Source organism: Pithys albifrons, chromosome 1, assembly GCF_047495875.1.
Source record: "Pithys albifrons albifrons isolate INPA30051 chromosome 1, PitAlb_v1, whole genome shotgun sequence".
In the NCBI taxonomy this organism is placed as follows: domain Eukaryota; kingdom Metazoa; phylum Chordata; class Aves; order Passeriformes; family Thamnophilidae; genus Pithys; species Pithys albifrons.
The window spans coordinates 113,458,140-113,479,481 of NC_092458.1; the positions used below are offsets into that span (position 1 = coordinate 113,458,140).

Genomic DNA, 21,342 nt, shown 5'->3' on the forward strand with positions numbered 1-21,342 from the left:
CACCTTCCCAGATTTGGCAGCTATGCAGACACACCCAAAAGAGATACTCTGTGGGCACAAATGCCAGGGTTGAAGTTTCAGGTGCCCTCAAAAGCTTTTTTTACCAACTAGTCTCTGAGTAAATAGTTGACATGTCCCTGCATCTCCTTTCTATTGCTCACTAGCACCCTGTGGAGGCTCCACTGTCCATCCTTCACAGCCAAAATGCAGGAGGCCAGCAAATATTAAACATGGCAGAACTACTCATGCTACCGGTTTTGCAGGAATGCCAGGATGAAGGAATTCCTTGCACCTCTCCCCCACATGCTGCCCATAGCAGAAGCACCAGATTATTTGGCCTGAAGCAAACTTGCTGTTTTGGCCTCACATGTCTCGAAAAGACTCAGCAAAATCTGGACGGCCACAATTGCAACATTTTCTCAGTCAAGTGAAATTTCCCCCTACAGCCCATTTTAATGGCACTTGTGATGGGGTTTTTTCCCTCCAGAGCAGAACAGATGTAGCAACTTTTTTTTGCATACAAGAACAAGTTAGCCCTATAGTTAGTCCTACATCCCAGAAGGTCTGGAAGCAGAGATTTACACAGTCATACTCACAGATACCTCAGATCCATCATGTATAAAACAGTTTTTCAGTATAACCTCCCTTAATAAGGTTTATTACAAAGGTCTTGCAGCTGAAACTTGTGGGTTGTTTGTTCAGAGTTTCCAGTGTTCTTCAGTCCAGAAACAAGAAAGACGAGAACCAATCCCCACACCTTGTTTCTCCCTGTCTGGAGGGAAACATCCACCTTAGTTCTGTGCATTCTCTCCTTGCTCCTTAATGCAGAAGGATTTAGCATTAAAAACCCAAGTACTGTGTACCATGCTCAGAGCAATGGCATTTGGGAATCCTGCTGGCAGAAAAGATTTGTGTTGTGGCGAGATCCCAGGGAGCAGAAATAGAGTGAAGAATTGTGGTGGGGCAGCTGCCACTACCTTTGCTTTAGTAGGGGTAAAGTGATACTCTTTCTGCATTGCAGTTTCCGTTTCTGTAAAACTAAGCTAAGAGTTTTCTCTGTCGAGAACAACCCCTGAAAGCAGAGAGAAAATACTGAAACAAGCTGTAGGCAGCAAGAAGCAGCCATTGGAGGTGTGTTTTGACAGTCTGTTACATGGCAGAAATCCTGGGAACACCACTTGTGACCCATGTCCGGTGAAAACCCTGAGCTTGAAATCCTCCTTCTGTCCTGGCAGCAGGAAAGGCACAGGCAGCAGAAGGATCCTGCCCTCCCTGCCTCACCCTGCTTCAGTTCTGTTCCTATTCCCTCTCCCAGCATACCATTCTCAAGACTTAAGAAATGAACAGGATTTCCAATCAAGTAGTTTCATTTTTATATTTCTTTCAGATCTTTAATCTATCTCCTTATATCTACAGTTACAGCATCTTCTGGTTGCTTACAGCAGAGGGGTTTCAGCTAATCTAGTGTTTCAACAACTGAAGATTAATTAGTCCTCTTGCCCAATCTTCAGATTGCAGCAACTCAGCCTATCGTTCTTTTGGCCAGGGACAGAGTAACTATTGTATATTGAATTTGGGAGATAATGAGGTCAGTATTTAAGTCTGCTCAGTCCACAGGAGTCCTCCAGCCTGCAGCACAGCAATAGTTAACTCCACTGTAGGAGCAAGGATTGGTAACAGTAAACTGGGATATCACGATGCTCACATTTAAATCCATTCTGGAGCGTTTTCAGCCGTAGCCAGCAGGCACTTGTGAAACACTGCAAAGGAAAAGTATTCATCCCTTCCAGAGAATATGCTTTAACCCTCTTCTGCCCCCGAGGTCTCCTGCCAAAATGACGGTATGACATTGTGTCACTCTGCAGCTGCACACAGGGCGAGGAAGGCAGCAGAAGACAAAGGGAGTGTTTCCAAATTCCTCTGCGCCGCCCTGCTCCGAGAGGTGGGGACTGAAATTCTTGCGAAGGAAGCATTTGCAAACAGTTGCTAAAAGAGATGTCCGGTTTACAACACTGTGAGCAGAATGGAAAGGGAAACTGTAGCAAAACATTCCAGAGGCTTCGTTTATCGCCATCTGAATTTTTCTGTCACCGTGGAAGGTTCTCATTTCCAGGTGCGCAGGAATGTCCATCCCTGTGAAGGGAGAGAAGAACAACCTGCACCTTCTGATCTGGTGGTGTGAGACATAAATCCAGGGTGGAAAGGGCTGCAGCTGGACAGTGACAGCCTTGCATGGGGGCCCTCTGTCTGTGCCCACAATTTGAGCAACACCCTTTGCAGTGGAACCCTGTTCTCTGTCTGGGGAATCACCCAGCAGATATTGCCCCTCCTGGGAGTCCCAGCCACACACCAGGACATCAGAGACTTAAATTCTATTCAACCTCACTGTCCTCCTATTCCATGTCTCTAACCACTCTAAAGACACTTGACTGCTGCCTGAAATTACTGTAAATTGTGAAGGGAAGCTGCAGATAGAGGGAAAGAGATCGTCCTCACAAATAAACAACGAGCAAGAGACCCTGCAGACCTGGAAAGGGGAGAGACACTGGGGCAGCAACCAGAGAAACAGAGAAAAAACGGGGGTGAGTGGGAGGGAATAGAGATAAGGTGATAGAAAATACAAAGGGGAGAGAGAAAGGAAGGAAGGGAATGCACATGTGGTGTCCCCAAGTTTGGGGTTGTTGCTTGTTGTCTCACGAGCCCAGCACTCCGGGGAGGACAGTATCTGTTTAGATTTGTGTCTAAATTTAAACCCTGATTGCTTTGCCTCCCCCTCCTCTCCCCTCCCTCCCTTCCTCTCACCCACCCGCCCTTCTTCCTTGTTCGCAGTGCAGGGCCACTCGCTGGGCTCTGGCAGAGCTCAAGCTGAGCAGGGTTTGGATCTCACCCTCCCTCCACGGCGGCACAATTTGGCTCTGGCTCGGCTGAAGTTTTCCCACAGATAAGAGGGAAAGGGGTGGGGAAGAAAGATTGCCCCGAGGACACCTCTTGCTTGCAGGACATGGAGGTAAAGAAAACTTTTCTTTCCATTAGCGTGTGGCTCGCTCCTCGATCTGCTTTAGCTCCACCTTGCAAAGCAATTTCTCACTAAATTAAATTTGGCTTAAAAATCTCTCTTTGCTGGAGTTCAGATAAAGGTCTCTTCCCTCTCCCTGCCATGCACCTCAGACTGTTTTGTGGGGTTTAGTCCAGATTTGGATGTTACGGGGAGAAATGACAGAAAGGGGAACGAGGAAAGTGCCGTTTACTTTTTTAGTCTCTGAGGTGGGGAAAGAGAGTTAGATTTTAAAAGGAGGTTTTAAGGAGTTGTTAAAAATGGGGGCATGAGGAGAAGGAGCCAACCCTACAGGGCTGGCAGGCTCCCTGGGGTGGGTTCCCACCCAACCCTGCAGCCAGAGCGGTGATCAGACCCCACGCTGTGAGTGCCCCTCGTTCCACGTGCGTTGGGAGGTGTCGCTTTCCTTGCCAATGAAGCATTTTGGTTCATGCAGGAGGACCCAGAACTGTTGCTTTGGCAAGGTGGATGAGTAGAACACCCCCAGAGGGTTTCCTGTCCCTTTTTCCTCCATGCTGCATGTCCTGTGCTTCAGGAGACTTGGATCTCGTGTGCCAGGGGTGGCACAGAGCTGGTGGACAGGAGAGTGGCTTCCCTGGTGTTTGTGTCCAAGCCTTCTCCTCTCTAACACCCTGTTGGGCAAGGCAAGTCGCCTCCCCTGCCTTCTTTTCCCATTCATTCAAAATGGGAATGGTGGTGCTTGTTTTGCTCATGTCAGGCTGGATTTGCAAGCTTTTCAAACAGTTCTTTTTAAGTGGGAAAGGAGAAAAAATATTTATTTTTAGGAGGGGCGCAGGAAATAGAAAGGTGATTACAACATTGGCAGAACCTCAAATGACGAAAGAGAGGAGGACATTTGGTATTTCTCTCCACTAAAGAGAGATCTTACTAAACACTTTATGTTATCTACCCAGATAAGCATTTTTTCTGGGTGAACGCAGCCCCAACAGCAGGGGACACGCAGCAGAGCCAGGGAACAGTGTGCTTGAAGCACCACTGCAATTTTCCTTTGAAGATTCCCAGTCCATAGCTCAGCTGGGCAGCTCTGATAACACCCAGGTGCTCACATTGCCATCCTTGTTATCTGGGCTGACCTTCCCCATGGACAAGGGTTAAAGATCTGGTGTGTCCAGGCACGTTCATTACAAAAAATGTCCTCATCAATCTATTTAAATATATTTTGGGGTGGAGAAAGACCAAGCAGTGATCAAACAAACTCAGCTCACACTGCATGTGGCATGACAGATACACAGCTTTGTAAGGGTTTTCAGATTTGACAGAGCCTGGTTCACTAACTGTTAATACTTGTTTTATTATTTTTCACTACATGGTGTGCTGTGATGTCTCGGAGGGGATGGGTAGTTGAGCTCTTAATTTTTATATCCTCTGTGCACAGTAAGCCACATATGGAGCAAAGTGACTTAGAGCTGGAGCAGATATTTTGTCACATTGAGGACACTCTCCCCCACTCCCTGTCCTCTCCACAGCCAGAGCACTGCACCCCTCAGGTATTTTCTGTTGTCTGCCACAGGGGTGTTTTGGAGCAGAAAGGGACAGACCTGCCATTTTTTGGGAGACGTGTGACACATGGAAGGTGTGATGGTCAGGAAGTATCTAACCCAAGAGTTCCCTGCTTTTGATTTTGTCCCTTTACCTCTATTTCCCATTTTTCCCATGTGTTATCTTGTTTTTTGATCATTTGTAGATTGCTGTACCCATTCTTATTTTTAAAGCATCTCAATTCCCAAGCTATTTTATAAGCTGTGCACTTGGCCCTGCCCCAATCCTCCAAAAAGGTGGTTAATGCCCCAAAGGTAAGAAGAGGAGGCTCAGAGGTGACCTCAGCACTGTCTAGAACTCCCTGAAGGGAAGTTCTGGCCAGGTGGGGTTTGGTCTCTTCTCCCAGGCACTCAGCAATAGGACAAGGGGGCACGATGGGCTCAAGCTCTGCCAGGGGAAATTGAAGTTGGAGGGCAGAAAAAACTTCTTTGCAGAGAGAGTGCTGAGGCATTGGAATGGGCTGCCCAGAGAGGGGGTGGATTCCCCATCCCTGGAGGTTTTTCAACTGAGCTTGGCCGTGGCACTGAGTGCCATGATCTGGTAAAGGGACTGGAGTTGGACCAAGGGTTGGACTTGATGATCTTGGAGGTCTTTTCCAACCCAATCCATTCTATGATTCTAAGACATTAGACCAAAACAGAGACAAGAGCAAGAACTTGAGTTCCCACCAGCCAGTTCTCTGTGCTCTGTTTCTTCCTGAGGGCTTTTCACAGGCAGCCCAAGCAGGACCCAGAGGTTCACTGCAGTCTTTGCTTTGAAACCAGATTCAATGATCCTGTGCAACAGGGACGAGAAGTCCCGTCATTTCCCCACGTGCTTCATCCTTGGCAGGCAGGGCCGCTCTGTGCTTTCCTGCTGGCATAACTGGCAAGCTCCTTGCTCTAATGGGACACAAGAGGATTACCAGCATTAGGGGGGAAAGGGCAGAGGGCTGACCTAGACAGCTGATTTCCATCAGGTCTCTGGCAGGAAGACCCTAGTTCTGAAAAACCCACAGAAGTGAGATAGTTGGGATTGCTTTGTTAGTGTGGGTTTGCTGCTCTCTACTTAGGGACTAGTACCTGTGGTCTTGGCCATCCTGCTGTCAGGAATGTGCCACATTGAAAGCAGCAACTGAAACCATTTAAGACTCTGAAGAGGGAAAAAAAGTGCAACAAACCCCTGTTCTTGCAGTTCATGTAGTTTTGTGAGTCTGCTGATCTTCAGTTTGGTTTTCTTTTGTTGTGAAGGTGCAGCTTTTTGATGCAAGATATATTTAAGAGTTTTTCTTTCCAGTGATGAAAGGAACTTGAAATCATGATACTTATACTACAAACTCTTAATAAGAGGAGTTAATTTAAAAACTGTGTAAAGCTGCACTGATGGAATCTAAGCCACTTGTGAAACACTAACCATGGTGCAAACACAAAATGGTGCAAAAAGGATCAGAAATTTTTGTGTTGGTTTGTTAGTTTGCATCTTCAGATTTGGCCCAGGATAATTCCCATGGCTGCACCAAACCTTGCTGCAGATGTTGTGAGTTAAGGCATCTGCTTGAAGTGCTCGTGGCTTTCTGCAGCCCAAATTCAACAGCAGTCATGGCATTCCTCTTCCCAGCCTGTCTGTAGGAGCCTGGGAGCCTGGAGACACTTGAACTTCACTGGCCCAGCAAAGGGAAGTTTCATTTTAGTGGCTCCCTGTGGTGCGATGGGCTCCCAAGCCACAAAGGTGCAGCAACCAGGTTTATTTTGGGAGGGCTCCCCTCTTCTTTGTGCCTCCCAACAGATGGAATTTAACTCTGTGACATCTCCATTCCCATGTCTCCTTTCTGCACCTATCCCTGCTAGATCTTCATTTTCCCTGTTGGTTCAGACTCAGGAGAGGGAAAGCTTTGCCAGGGCTCAGGGCAGTTCTGTGCTCACTTCACTGGTTCCCTTTTGGGCAACCTGCCCTGAGCCCTGTGCTCTCCCTGCACCATCTTGGACCTCTGGGGAGTGATGGGGAGTGATGGAGTCACTGCTTCTTTCGGGGGTACCACAAAGGGGTCCTGCCCCACTCTTCTGGTGAGCAGCAAAACAGTGTGGGGAAAATTCCTGAGTCTGCTCTTCCCCATCCCAGTGAGAGACTGCAGAAACCTCCTGGGGTTCAAATACATCCCCTCCCTCAACAGGCAAGGTCAGGAGCCATATTTTCCTTTGTGCTGTGGCCCCCCAGGCATCCCAGCTGAGCACACGTCGGGGTGACAGAGTGTGTGTGTGAATCTCTTAAGGATCCTTAAGGATGGATTCATCAATCACCTCAGACCTTAAGAGATCCACACACACACTGTCACCCTGACAAGCACATTTCCAGGTCCAGTATCCAGGCTGATGCACCATTCCCAAAGACAGGGAATGACACCCTCCCCCAGACAACAGCACAACTTGCTTTCCAACAGGCACTTTTACCCTGTCCTTGGGAAAACTGCTTTAAGGATATGTGACCTGTTGCCCAGGAGGACTGAAGATGTGCAGACAATGGGGCTGTGCAGGTGATGGGACTGAAATCTGTGACCATCATGGTCCTCAGAAGCAGCAGGACAGTAGGTGGGCTGGGCTGAGAGAGGTCTCTGCCCACCTTGCAGCTGTGGAGCAGAGATTACACCATGGTTGGGTCCATCAGGAAACAATTCCCCTTTCTCAGGAAGCTCTGATGCTTGACTTTCATTCTGAAAGTTAAAACAGTAATTTTTTACTTTTTGGTTCTGCTTAACAGTCTAATCTGAAATACACTTTTCAGTGTTTCCTCCCAAACTCATCAAAATGACACATTCATGCAGAGATAAAGGGAAGAGTATTTAAATACACCAGGAGAGGCACCATATGACCCCATTTTACTCCTCAGGTCTGGGCAGATTTAGGACCTGCTTGACAGTAAATAGCATTTCTGCAGCAGAGGGTGCTGGAAAGGATCAGGGCTGCCAGACTTCCATGTCACAGCAACCTGGGGCCTCCCACTTGAAGGACAGAAAGCAGCAAACCCAAACCTCATGGGCTGTGCTGTGACCCTTTCTTGTACCTAACAGAGACCCAAGAGTAAACAGAATTCAGATTTTTCCTCTGCCACCAGAGAGGGATTATTTTTCTGAACCCCTCGGCACTCCCCAGTTTAACCTTTGGTTGTCTGAGTATCCCAAGTCATGGGACAGCACTTTGGGAACACCTTCCACCCTGTAATCTGCAGTGTTAATTGGCAAGAGGCATCACAGCTGAGCAGCACGTTATGCAAACCTTCCCACAGATTCCCAGGATCTGCTTATCTGAGGAGCAGGGAAAAACATCAGCATTGCTTTTTCAATGTGTGCTGCTAGAAAACCTTCTTGTCATGGAAGTAGCCAAGTCCATGGGTTGATTTGCCACTCGTTTTCCCCTGGTTGGTTACCAGCAGTAGAGAGGTGGATGCTCCTTTTCCTGCAGCACCAACTGTACAGCCTGAATTTGGGATCTGAGATGGCAGCTGAGCCCAGGGGCGAGAGAACCTGTTTGGAGGACTGTCTGTTTTACTGGTGTGGCCTTATTGCTCCCTGTAGGTGCTAGAACAGCACAGAGATCCTTGGTGACTTGCTGGAATGCCTTCAGTAGTGTGTAAGACAGTGCATTAAGATGAATTTGGTGTGGGTAAAGAGGAATCATTATTACACACTCACTGCAGAGCTGCTTCACTCCCAGTTGTTGTCAGAGGCACTTGGTTCTTACAGCATCTCACACAGGCACGAGTTTAGGTCACACTTCATCCAGGTCACAATGTCTCCAGCTATGCAGTCTGACTGCCAGAAATACTTTTACATCAAATCTGGGGCTTATCTTTATATTTTATCAGCAGCATTGGAGACCTGGTAATGCACTGACGAGGATGAGGCTTATCTGCTCTGTTAGTGCTAAATGAAGTTTTCACTTTCTAGAAAGGAGAAAAGACACCAGACAAAATTCTTTCAGATACAAGCACATCTCTTGCTAAAGTGTTCCCCAAGCAAAGAGCAAGACCTCACTTGCTAAACTGTTCTCCAGGCAAAGACCCAGACCTCACTTGCCAGACTGGTAGCTGGTATAGAATCATAAAATCACAGAATGGATTGGGTTGGAAAAGACCTCCGAGATCATCAAGTCCAACCCTTGGTCCAACTCCAGGCCCTTTACCAGATCATGGCACTCAGTGCCACGGCCAATCTCAGTTTCAAAACCTCCAGGGATGGGGAATCCACCCCCTCTCTGGGCAGCCCATTCCAATGCCTGAGCACTCTCTCTGCAAAGAATTTTTTTCTGATCTCCACCTTAAATTTCCCCTGGTAGATGCATGGCTTTTTCTTTTGTTCTTCACCATCAAATTTTAAAAGAGCTCAAAGCCCCTACAACAGATGGGAAAGTTGTAAGCTGGTTTTTGTTGCATACAGGTGTCCTTAGGCTAATAAATCTGTTTACCCTTTGTAAGGAGATGCACAGAGTGTTTTGGTCAGTGTGGATGACTAGTGGCCAGTCTGCAAAGGGTGTTGAGTTACCAATATCCACAAAGCCACTGTTCATCTCAGGCTTCTCCAATGCACAGAGAATTAAGGTGTGTGGTTTGGAAAGCCTAGGTATAAAAAAGGTGCAGGCCAGGGACTTGTTGTGCATAGAAAGGTATAAAAATGCAAAGAAGAGGGAAATCTGGCTCAAAATAATGGAGTTAAACAAGTCACTGTGGCTTTGCAGTGAGGCAGAGGACAGGAGTCTAAAGCTTTTAGTGCATTGGAAAAGCAGCATGCCTGGAATAATGGGATCCAATTCAAGGGAACATTTATCTCTCACCAAATAGCAGGAAAGATTTCTAACAGTGAGGACCGGCAGGGTTTGGAATAGTGTAGTGGAAACCAAATGTGGTGGAAATCTCTTTCCCATGAATGATTCAAAAATAGACTGGGCTAAGCATAAGAAAGATAATGGCAGGAGTGATCTTCTGTATTCAAGCAGTAGTTTTGATAGGGCCACCAGAGGGACCAGTCCCACACGGTTCCTGCAGTTTTTCCACATGTGGGGCTGCTGGCAGGAGCTGGTGGCTACTTAGCATCAGGCCCCAGAAGTGTTTATGACTCCTCCTTGCTGCAGTCTACTCTTCAAACCCAGCAAACTTCTGCCTGTGGGAAGCTTAGGTCAAAATAAATTGGCATCACATCTGCAGGAGTCTGGGAATGGTTATTTTATTGCCCGTGTAAAACACAAAACCAATTCTAGTTTTATTTTTTCTTCCTGTTTTTGGAATGGGTTTCTCTATCCTTTAAAACTGCTATCATGGCTTATTCGAGTCAATCATCTTGAAATACCTTTCTGCTGAGTGCCATGTTCCCCTGGTGTAAGTTCAGATGAAACATGTCCTGTTTTCATACACACACACTTGAGCTGGGGTGCCAGACTTCCCAGGAATTTCACCCCTTGCTTCCTACAGCAAGTGCATGTTTGACTTGTGGAATGTGCACAGTTTAATTTGATTTCCCATTTAGTCTTTACAAAGTGCACAGAGTTGTCAACACTGGCCCCCCACAAAACCCCAGTGTTTTTGTTCCCAGTTTGGAGGTGTTCCTTCCCAGTTTGGAGGTGTTCCTTCCCAGTTTGCAGGTGTTCATTCCCAGTTTGGAATGTTCATTTCCAGTTTGGAGGTGTTCCTTCCCAGTTTGGAGGTGTTCCTTCCCAGTTTGGAAGTGTTCATTCCCAGTTTGGAGGTGTTCATTCCCAGTTTGCAGGTGTTATTCCCAGTTTGGAATGTTCATTCCCAGTTTGGAGGTGTTCCTTCCCAGTTTGAAGGTGTTCATTCCCAGTTTGGAATGTTCATTCCCAGTGTGGAGGTGCTCATTCCCAGTTTGGAGGTGCTCATTCCCAGTTTGGAGGTGTTCATTCCCAGTTTGGAATGTTCCTTCCCAGTTTGGAAGTGTTCATTTCCAGTTTGGAGGTGCTCATTCCCAGTTTGGAGGTGTTCACTCCCAGTTTGGAGGTGTTCATTCCCAGTTTGGTGGTGCTCATTCCCAGTTTGGAGGTGTTCATTCCCAGTTTGGAGGTGCTCATTCCCAGTTTGGAGGTGCTCATTCCCAGTTTGGAGGTGTTCATTCCCAGTTTGGAATGTTCCTTCCCAGTTTGGAAGTGTTCATTCCCAGTTTGGAGGTGTTCATTCCCAGTTTGGAGGTGCTCATTCCCAGTTTGGAGGTGTTCATTCCCAGTTAGAGGCAGAGGGGCTCTCCAAGCAAACAAACACGGGCCTGCACATGGTCCTCCAGGAGGAAGGTGGAAGCCTTTCCTTGTAGCCCATGGGAAAGAAAAGCCAACACATGATGAAACTGCCACACTTTATTCCTTCTGACTCTGCAGCAGAAAAATCATCAGCTCATTCCAGCACCATAAGCTGAATATAATTTTTCTTTTCAACACCTTTCATTTGGAGGACTGTGAATTCAGGGCCGTGCTGGCCAGAGCTCCCTGGTGCTGATTTGCTCACTGAGCAAGGGGTGTGCAGGCACCGAGCACACACTTCCCAGACACCTGGTTCTGGTGGCCCAATTTTATCTGGAAAAACTGGGCCTGAGGTTGAAGGAACTTGGTCCCTCTTCTGACCACGAGAAGAACGTGTAAATGAGTTACTGTGTTCAGTTCTGGGCCCCTCAGTTCAGGAAAGAGCTTTGAGGGGCTGGAGCGGGGCCAGAGAAGAGCAACGAGGCTGGAGAAGGGAGTGGAGCACAAGTGCTGTGGGGAGAGGCTGAGGGAGCTGGGGGTGTTTAGCCTGGAGAAGAGGAGGCTCAGGGGTGACCTCAGCACTGTCTGGAACTACCTGAAGGGAAGTTCTGGCCAGGTGGGGGTTGGTCTCTTCTCCCAGGCACTCAGCAATAGGACAAGGGGGCACGATGGGCTCAAGCTCTACCAGAGGAAATTGAAGTTGGAGATCAGAAAAAAATTCTTTTCCGAGAGAGTGCTGAGGCATTGGAATGGGCTGCCCAGAGAGGGGGTGGATTCCCCATCCCTGGAGGTTTTTCAACTGAGCTTGGCCATGGCACTGAGTGCCATGATCTGGTAAAGGGACTGGAGTTGGACCAAGGGTTGGACTTGATGATCTCGGAGGTCTTTTCCAACCCAATTCATTCTATAAGTCTATGATTCAACCAGCCAGCAGGTAAAAGAAACAGAGCCCTGAGGTAGGCAGAGTGTCTTGAAGGTCTTCCAAACATTGGGGTTTTCTGCTACAGCACTTTGGGAGATTTTTATGAGCAGGTTTACTCAGAAACAGAGATCATGGTCTTTTTCAGATGACCCCCAAAAAAATCTGTGTCAAAGGCCAAGCTGCAGCAGCTCAGGAGTTGCTTGTGTGCATTTTCCTCAAGGTATACAGAGTGATTTAAATATGGAAAGTATTAAATCTCTAATGCATCATTAGGGCTGGTCCAGAGTGGGCTCTGAAAATTCAGTCAGGCATTTTTCAATATAACAGCAAATCAAAGCTGCCTGGTTGTATTTGCCTCGTGTAGAACCTGCTTTTTAGGGGTCTCCCAAGCTGGAGACCCCAGGTGAAGCCCATCTTTGCAGATCCCGATCCCAGTCCTGCTGGGGCTCTCCAGGGTCTGACTCCCAAGATGCCTCCGTGGGTACAGCTCAACATTCACACCTCCAGCTGGCTGCCAGAGGAGTGCTCAGTATCACTTTCCTCCCCTCCATATCTGCATACCTTCTGAGACCGAATTCCTGGCTCAGATAAATGTGAACCTCCTTCTCTGACCTGCCCGTATCCAGCGTAGACCTAATTTAATAGCAATGTGTTGCAAAGATAGCACAGTCCTAACTGATGAGTCCTGGAAGCTGCAGCAGTTGGGAGCTCTGTGTAGGCTCGTTTACCCTCCCGATTTTCTGTTCCCAGCACGATAAATTAAGAGGATTTGAACCTCTGTGCTGTTACAACTGTCTCTAGTGCAGAGTTTAAATGGGAAGGTACCACAGTCTACTTACAGCATTTATCAGAAGTATTTTGAACTGTCCCTGCTTCTCACATTCTCTGTGTCCCTTCTTTGACAGTCCAGTGACTTCAGTTTCTAATTTAGCCTTCTGAATAGTTTCAGATTAGGTAATTTATGCATATTGTTTGTACACCTGCTTAAAGTTCATCCTCATCAACTACCCCATTAGGCCAAGAGCAGCGTCTTCCTCATCCCACCTGAAGCATCTTGAGTCTGAGTTTCCTCCTGTGGAAATTCACTTTTTTCACAGACTCACAGACTATTCTGAGCTGGAAGGGACCCACAAGGATCATCAAGTCCAACCCTTAAGTCAATGGCCCACACAGGGGATTGAACCCATGACCCTGGCATTATTACAGCCAAGTTTTAACCACCTGAGCTGATCTCATTTCAGACCTCTGCTAAAAGCAGGGCTTGTTTCCTGACCCCATGTGAGGCAAGCAAGGAAGAAGCTAAGCTGGATATCAATGGAAAGGTGCAATTTCCCCTGGCAGAGCTTGAGCCCATCGTGCCCCCTTGTCCTATTGCTGAGTGCCTGGGAGAAGAGACCAACCCCCACCTGGCCAGAATTTCCCTTCAGGCAGTTCTAGACAGTGCTGAGGTCACCTCTGAGCCTCCTCTTCTCCAGGCTAAACACCCCCAGCTCCCTCAGCCTCTCCCCACAGGAGAGTTACCACCTCTGCCAGCCACCCATGGAGGAATTTGGCAGCAGTGAGTGAGTATGTCGGGGGCAGACCCAGACACTGGTTGTACAAGCTGCTAAGGACACGTGGAAAGCAGAACACTCCAGGCCAGCCAGACTGACCTTCTGAACAGCTGCTTGCAGCTGTAGGTCAGGACATCAGCATCACTCCACCAGAGTATGGATCATTCCACACTGGGAGTGTCTGTGGATTCCTAAACCAACACAACCTCATCAACTCACTTTCTCAGTGAATAATTGCTGAGAAATAACCCCTTTTCCCTCCACATGCCTTTCAGGTGTATTATCTGCAGTTTAGATACCTCATGTCTGGTTGTGTCAACCAAGACTTCAGACAGCATTAATTGCCAGAGGGCTCCCATCACGTGGAGAGGAGTTAATGACAGGACTGTATATCCTGCCTGACACTCCAGAAGAGCCAGATGTCTTGCTGAACTAAGCTGAAAGCTGTGTAGGTGTTCATCTAACTTAATTTTGGAGAAATGAGAAGTAGTGCTGCTTGAAGGAGAGTGGGGATCTTCAGTTATTTAGGAAAGTGGTGCATTAGCTCTCAGACAACACTGAGGTCCTGCTGCCAAGTTAATCACAGAATCGTTTAGGTTGGAAAACATCTCTGAGATCGGGTCCAGCTGCTAACCCAGCACTGCCAAGCTCACCACTAAACCATGTCCCTAAGTGCCACATCTACGTGTCTTTTGAACACTTCCAGGGGTGGTGCCTCCTCCCCTTCTCTGGGAACCCATTTCAGAGAATGACAACCCTTTTAGTGAAGAAATGTTTCCTAATAACCAACCTAAACCTCTCCTGGGAAGACTTGAGGCCTTTTCCTGTTGTTCTGTTGGTTTTTACATGCCCACTGGCCTCCTTCATTGTGGCCTTCTCTTCTTTGAGAGATGGTCTGAGGGCTGTATTTGACAGTACATTTCAGAGTAAGGGGCCTTGTTTTCAGCATCCCAATCCAAATTTTTATAACCTCAGATAACAGGAATGCTTGGTGTATCTGCTCCAGGATTCTGGCAGCACTCTCGTTAAAGAGGCACAAACTATTTCCTTGAAAACACTTATTGTAAACTTGATGGAAAAATACTTCAGATGTGTCACTGGAGCAAGGGAACAGCTCTGCAACTGCAACATTGTTCTTGTAAGGCCAAATGCTCATTAAAAAAAAAAGGTTTTTTTTTAAACTTTGTTGCAGATAAATACAGTCCATAGTTTAAAACAGACATATTATCTTAAAGGAAATAGCAGGACACTGAATTTCCAGGACTTCATTAAGGGAGGAGGCATATTAGTCTAGTCTTTTAGTGTACTCCAACTCAGTAATTGCAGAGATCTTTGTTAATTAGACTTTTGTGTCTCAGTGCTAAGGTTACTGGTGGCTGAGTTCCAGTTTTCAGTGACAGGTAATGCTGAGTATGAGTTGGATGGTTTGAAATACATTTCCACCTCCAGTAGCCACACAGTAAACTCTCAGCTTTTGAATCTTTCTGTATTTCTTTTTTATCCCTCGAGGCTGTATCATCTTAAATACCTCATCCTCCCCTAAAAAAGTGCATTGCAGCAAAGTCCTGAATGGAGACCCAAGTGCACCCCAAAGACTGAGGAGGGACAACTTGTTGCTTGTGTGGCACAGCCTCTCTGCCCTCCCCTGCTTTCCCACTTGTGTGGCTGGCTATGACCACATCCAGCCAGATATCAGCTTTATCCACAGTGCTTTTCCTGCTGCCTGAAATGATTTCCCTGCTGGCTGCTTGGCCTGTGTGCAAACAGCTGTGCTGGGCTGGTAATGAGGCAATTACAGACGCAGGGCCCTTCTACAGGAAAGGCGGAGGCCGTTTCTCCCTGGAACTGATTGGACTCCTGGATGAGGCTCACATGTTTTCCCTGCTCTTTTGGACACCCTGACCACCTTGTCTTTAGGAAACTGGACAGGCTGGTAGTGCAGATTTTTGCCTCCCCACTTAGCCCTCCTGTTTTTTTCTCTTCCCTCTCTGCAAGCAAATGTTGTCATGTATCTAAAAGCCTGGTAATCCTGGTGACCATGATCTGTGATATGTCACACAGCTTGTCCTCATTGTATCATTTCACCCTCCTACCATTCATCCCAGCCTCCAATCTTCTCACTGCACAGGATTCACCTTCTCCTTCCTTGGCTACTTTGGAGTCTTTCCTCTTGGATATTCTGGCACTAAATCTCACTTCAGCTGTTCTGTTGTTGTGACTGCTTTCAAAACCTTTGAGCTTCTCCTTCCTCTTTTGTTGTTGACTTAGTGGTCATGGGAAGCCCCAGTGTGACTCCTCTTGCTGAGTCTGTGCTGGTCAGGCAGGAGGGGGGAGCTGGACAAAGAGGGGACACACGTGGCTGAGGTGGGAAGTCTGCTGTCTCACTCCCAGAGCTTCTCTGAGACACCCTTATAATCATGCTGGATATTATCAAATTCTTAAGAATCTTTCGAAATCAGACTGAAGTGCCATTAAAAGGGTAGTTCCCTAGGAAGGAGTCAGTCCTTTGTGGGTGCTGGACTTTGTTAGGACTTGCTTGGAAGTTTTGTGACAACAGGTCAGCTCAGTTGTTGTGCCCAAAATACTCTGCACACACCAGCTCTGGGTGGCCACTCCTCAGGGGTACAGAGGTGAAATCATAGAATCAGTTGGGTTGGAAGAGACCTTCAAGATCATCAGGTCCAACCCTTAATCCCTTAATCCAACCCCACTCTGATTACCAGATCATGGCACTCAGTGCCACGTCCAGTCTCATCTTAAAAACCTCCAGGGTCAGAGAATCCACCCCCTCTCTGGGCAGGCCATTCCAATGCCTGACTACTCTCTCTGTAAAGAACTTTTTCCTGATATCCAACCTAAACCTCCCCTGGCAGAGCTTAAGCCTCTGCCCTCTTGTCCTACTGTTGGTTGCCTGAGAGAAGAGACCAATCCCCTCCTGGCTACAACATCCTTTCAGGTATGCAGATCCCTGCTCTGGGTGCTGCTCCTGCAGAGCTCTGATGGGGCCAGTGATCCCTTTGGTGTGAGCACAGCCCCCACCATGTGTACCCAGTGTGGTGCCACCATGGGCAGTGGTGTGACACTGTGGCTGTGGGGCTCAGACCCCTCACTGCAGGTTTCCTTGGGCTGCTCTGCTTCCCAGTGTAGCTGTTGCCAGGAACATGTGCTGTTCAGAGTCTGCATGAAGGTCCAAGTGTCAAGGTGGAGCTTTTGAAGGCCTGGACTAAAATTTTCTGTTGGATTTTGAGTAGCTGAGGTCAATATCCCACCCTATATCAACCACAAAATTAATACAGATTGGAAAGACTGCAATCAACATCTTCAGCCTAGAAAATAACCTTGCAGCTGTTACCTGACTCTGTAGGTCCCTCCACTTCACAAGGCACCCGCCTGTTCCACCTTAGAGTTTAAACAGTGCCTGGGCTGCTGCTTCTGCACATCCTGGATTTGCCCTGCCTGGCCTGTCTGTGGGTCCCTGTTACATTCCCCATCTCACATCCTCATGTCTCCCCACACTCTGAGCACAGTGAACACAAGCAAACAGAATTGGGCATCTCACAAAAAGCACTTCTTGCAGGAAAGGAAACGGTGCCAGCCATGTCTTGCTGGAGGCTTCTACAACCCCCTCAGCCATGGATTCCCAAGCCACTATGCACACACACAAACTGATGGGTTTACATTTTAAACGACCTGCCACCTCCTTCCCTGAGCAGTAAATTGTGGCTGGACAGCCAGAAGCCTTTTCCTGTGCAGGGCACAGCAGAGCCAGGAGCTGCCCATGTCTCTGCAGGGCCCAGGCTGAGGTCACACAGCTGCCCCTGCACAGGCACGGTGCCCAGCAGGGACCAGGTGCTGCGCTTCACTGCCTCTTTTGGTAATCGTGCTACTTGATCAAACCACTCTTGGCAGCCCTTGCCAGGTGCAATAAGACACTTGCTCAGGAAGTGGATGGCCTGGGCTCTGTTCTGTTGTGTTCTCAGAGGGTGTGTGCTCCAAACACTTTGGTCTGCCAGCAAGAGATGGTTTTTAATCCAGGGCTCAGGGCAAGGCTTGGGCAAGCACTTGCCAGCCTGCCTGTTAGGGCTATGCCAACACACAGCAAAGAATTCAAGGCTTCCTGGGGCAGAGGGGACCTCACACACCTGCCTGGTGATGTGAGTGCTCTCCTGACAGATAAACAAACCCTGGGCTTCCCTCAGGCCATGTGGGGCTTGCAGCAGTGGCTGGGATGCATTAAAAAGCACAAGCCCACACATTGCCCTCTCAGCAGACGCTCCTAACAGTGAAGGGCTGGGGTAATGCTGCTGAAATCCATCAGCCCATGCAGTCTTGGGAACATGGAGGCACAGAGTAATTGCCAAATATTGTCTTTACTAGAAGGGTGACTCAAGATCTCACCTGTACCTTTTACAGTGATGTTTGCTGCTTTTTGCTAATCTCACCAGGCAGAGCTGAGCAAGCACACACCAGGCACTCCTGAGAGACATACCACGGCACAGCTTGCCATAAATCCAGCCTCAAAATGTTCAGCACCAGCCAAAGACCAGCACGAGGTGGCTGGCATACCCCTGCAATATCAGGGTCTTTCTCTCCCAGACTGTTGGTGTTAGGACATGTTCCTAACAAACCCCTCAGAGACAAGCAGGAGGCTGGCTTCTCCACTTTGGGCCCAGGAGGCTGAGAGGGCAGCAGCAAGAGTCCCACTTCATCAGGTCAGACTGAGACAGCATGTGGTTACTCTGCTGAGAAGAGATGCCTTTTGGGAGACAGGGGGAAAGCTGGAATTGGTACTGACCATCCCTCATGGAAAACAATGTTATGTCACATCAGCATCGCACCCACTTTACAAGCGGGAAAGCATCAGCAGCAAAGGGAGGGACTTTTCAGAGGGAAGCTTAAAATAATTATTATCTAATTTTATTTTCACTGTAGTCACTCTCTGAAGCAGAAGGTAGATAGTCTATTCACCACTGCTGAATTCCTGATGTCTACAGATGTTTCCTATAATTCTGTTGTGAAAGACACAGTTTCTCTCCTGCTTGTCTGGCACTGGCTACTCTTCTCTGCCCAGGGCCTGGCTCTGCTGACAGAGCACCACACCATGGCCCCACTCAATTAGGGTGTTTTCTCACTCACAATAACCTCAATGTTCAGGTGCTGTGGGAAGTCCCAAGGTCCCTGGAGGGAAGGACTCTGAGCAAGGGGCTGAGCCAATTAATTATCCAGCCTCTTTTCCACATAGGCATGGGTGCCTCAAACCACTGAAAAATTGAAATCCATCAGGAGTGTCCTGTCTACTTTTAGTAGTCAAGGTGGGGAGTACATGAACCAGTTATTTCCAGTGTACTGGACAAGTTCAACACAGTGTTCCTTCCTTTGAAAAACATTTGTCCCTTCACTAGTTTGTGGCTACTTATCTCCCATCCCCACCCAATTCCCAAATCCTGCTTTGGAGAGCCTTTGAATTTGGCAGCTCTGAGTCTCTGTAGTTTTGAAATTACTGCACTATCTTTGGGAGCGGCTTGCAGCCTTCTGGGGCAAAGCTGCTGAGCTGGAACATCCTTTGGGCATTTACCCTTTGGGCAGTGCTTGACCCTGAGTGCCAAGACGGCACCAGTTCACAAGGGAACTCTCAGAATGAGCAAATCAAGACCAGACCACTGCAAGTCTTGAGGAAAAATGTTGCCCTAAAGCCAACTCTTTCCAAACACAGGGAAATGTTACATATTTTTAAATATTTTATGTAAAGTGGGATTTTTCTGACCTTTTTTCTGAAAACGGATAAACATACAACCCTCCTTTGTAGTCTGCATTCCTCATGCTATTCTGACTTGTGTTCTAGTCAGAGCTCCTTCCTCTTTATCACCCTTGTTAAGGCAGTACAACAGCCTTGCACTTGAGGTCAGCCACACTCATCCCATGTTCATTCATCTGTGGAGGGATGTCTTGGCCTGGGTGCCACTTTGGGGAGGGATGTTGTACTTCTCAGAGTTGTTCTTGTAGCAAAGTTATTTGCAGACTCCAAAAGACAGTGATTTACAGTTGGGCAAGAAGTTTGGTCTTCACTGGAAATGCCTCAAAAACAAAGAGTTTTAAAGGAGAGCTGACATTTGTATTGCTCTAATTTGCATTTCAGGAGTTCTACTCAAATCTTTGTAAGGGCTGCTGTGCTTTTCACTAAGACTAGAACTGCAGGAAGCTGCCAGAAATCACTGGGCTCTAACAACACTGCTTGAAGGTAGCAGGTGTAACCAGTCCTAACCTCCTCCTGCCTGCCTCCAAAACTTCCATGTCCAGTATTTTTTGACATTTTTGACATTCCTCAATTACTGAGCACTCTCTTGTCTGAAGGAAACCAGAATCTACAACTATGCAGAGACAGGTACAGAAGGGATGGAGTCAGAGGAGTCTTGAGGCTGTTTTGGGGCTAATCTGAGGTCCTGTTGTCTTCCCAGAGCCCCAACTCCAGCATTCCCAATATGTTCCCATGAGCTGCTTTCCCTGAAGCTGCAAGTTTGAGGATTAAATCTGTTGCATGTGACATCAACCAGATGTGGAGCTCTTCTCTGCTCTGGCAGAGGCTTGACAACATAGGGAAAGCTTTATCTTGGAAGTGCAACTGTTCTGCACAGTTTGCACGCTCTCATGTGAGACATCAGCTCCTTTTGTTGGAAATCAAACTAGAAACCTGTTTGCACCACCTTTAAAATGCCAGTGTTGGCAAACAACAGCCAAGGATTTTGCAGAGCATGCTGGAATCATCCTTATACACCTCCACAAACCCTTACACTCCTCCATAACCAGATTGTATGTCCTGATATCAGCCCCAAAATCCCCTTTCAAGCGGAAATCTTTCTTTGCTCAGCTTTCTATTCTGTTTCACTCCTGCATCCTGGTGGTGAGGGCCCCATTGCAGTTTGAGGCCAGTTATTCCTCTCTGCCCAGCCATTGGAGAGCAGCTTGGAGGAAAAGGATGAGGATGAGGACTCTGTAAAGCTAACAAAATTCTCACCTGGCATGTGAAATTGAGGTGTTTAGCTTCTGGTAAAGGTTGGTCAAAGAAAACACAACAGAGACAGGTAGAAAAATGTTATTTCTTTTCTAACATTTGGGATACACTTGAAAGATCTGCCAGGTGTTCTGGTCTTGTCCTCTGCTGGAAAGTAACTGTGGTAAGAGCTGTGATAAACAGAGTGCTCGGTGCTAACCCAGCCCCACCAGAGGAAGGTGCAGAGGTGGCTCACGTGGTAGCTTTTGCTCTGGTGGAGCACAGCACAGTGATTGTCCCTCCTGTCCCACAGCAAAGGTAGGAAATGCAGGTGGGAGCCTTGGCTGTGCTTCCCAGGGTGCCACAGGCTGTGCTGGCTCAGTGATGGACAGGATGGCTCTGAGGTATCACAGCTGCAGCCACTTCCAGCTGGGGCTCCTGCCAATAATGAAAATTTACTACAATGAGACAAGGAGCGGCTTCCTTGCTGGATAAGATGCCAAGTGAATAAATAAATCACATAAATCCCTCCTGAAACAGAGAGCTGGAAGGTCTCCAGCAAGAATGATTTGTGAAGAAGAGCAAAGGGAGAGATGGGAAGAAGGATGCTTCCCTGGGATGAAGAGGGGTCAGTGTAGCAAGAAGAGTTTTGTTTATTCAGGGCTTACATCTTGGGATGTGTTGTTTCTTGAGCCAGAGGCCCAGCGTGGTGCTGAGCTCCAGTTGGAACAAGCATCTTGAGATTTCCTTCTAGGGATGTAAAAAGTGGGCCAAGGCCAGTGTGAGCCCACCCACTTCCTGGGCAATCTGTGCTCAGCCTGCACTGATGCTTTTGGGGGTCACAAGGAGAAGGTTCAGGCTGTGGGTTGAGCAGCGTCTCCTGATTTTTGCTGCCCAGTTCCTCACGCTGTGATTCAGGTATTTTTCCACCCTCCTTCCTTTCAGTTTGCTCTTTTGGGGGAGTCTGTGTTTTAAACCTACCCTGCTAATTTGCCTCTCCCTTCTAAGTCCAAACAATGTTCCCCTTTCATTTTGATCCTGATGCCACTGAT

The 21,342-nt window shown here is 47.7% G+C and overlaps 1 protein-coding gene across 4 annotated transcripts in view; it reads left to right on the forward strand.

Moving 5' to 3' along the window:
* The first annotated feature begins 2,828 nt into the window (after window positions 1-2,828).
* RCSD1 (RCSD domain containing 1) overlaps window positions 2,829-21,342 on the forward strand; it is a 36,388-nt gene continuing 17,874 nt past the window's right edge. For all 4 annotated transcript variants that reach the window (XM_071564012.1, XM_071564020.1, XM_071564032.1 and 1 more), the window contains exon 1: window positions 2,829-3,007. In XM_071564012.1, the coding sequence (XP_071420113.1) occupies window positions 3,002-3,007 (6 nt within the window). In that variant the 5' untranslated portion in view covers window positions 2,829-3,001. The remainder of the gene's footprint in view (window positions 3,008-21,342) is intronic.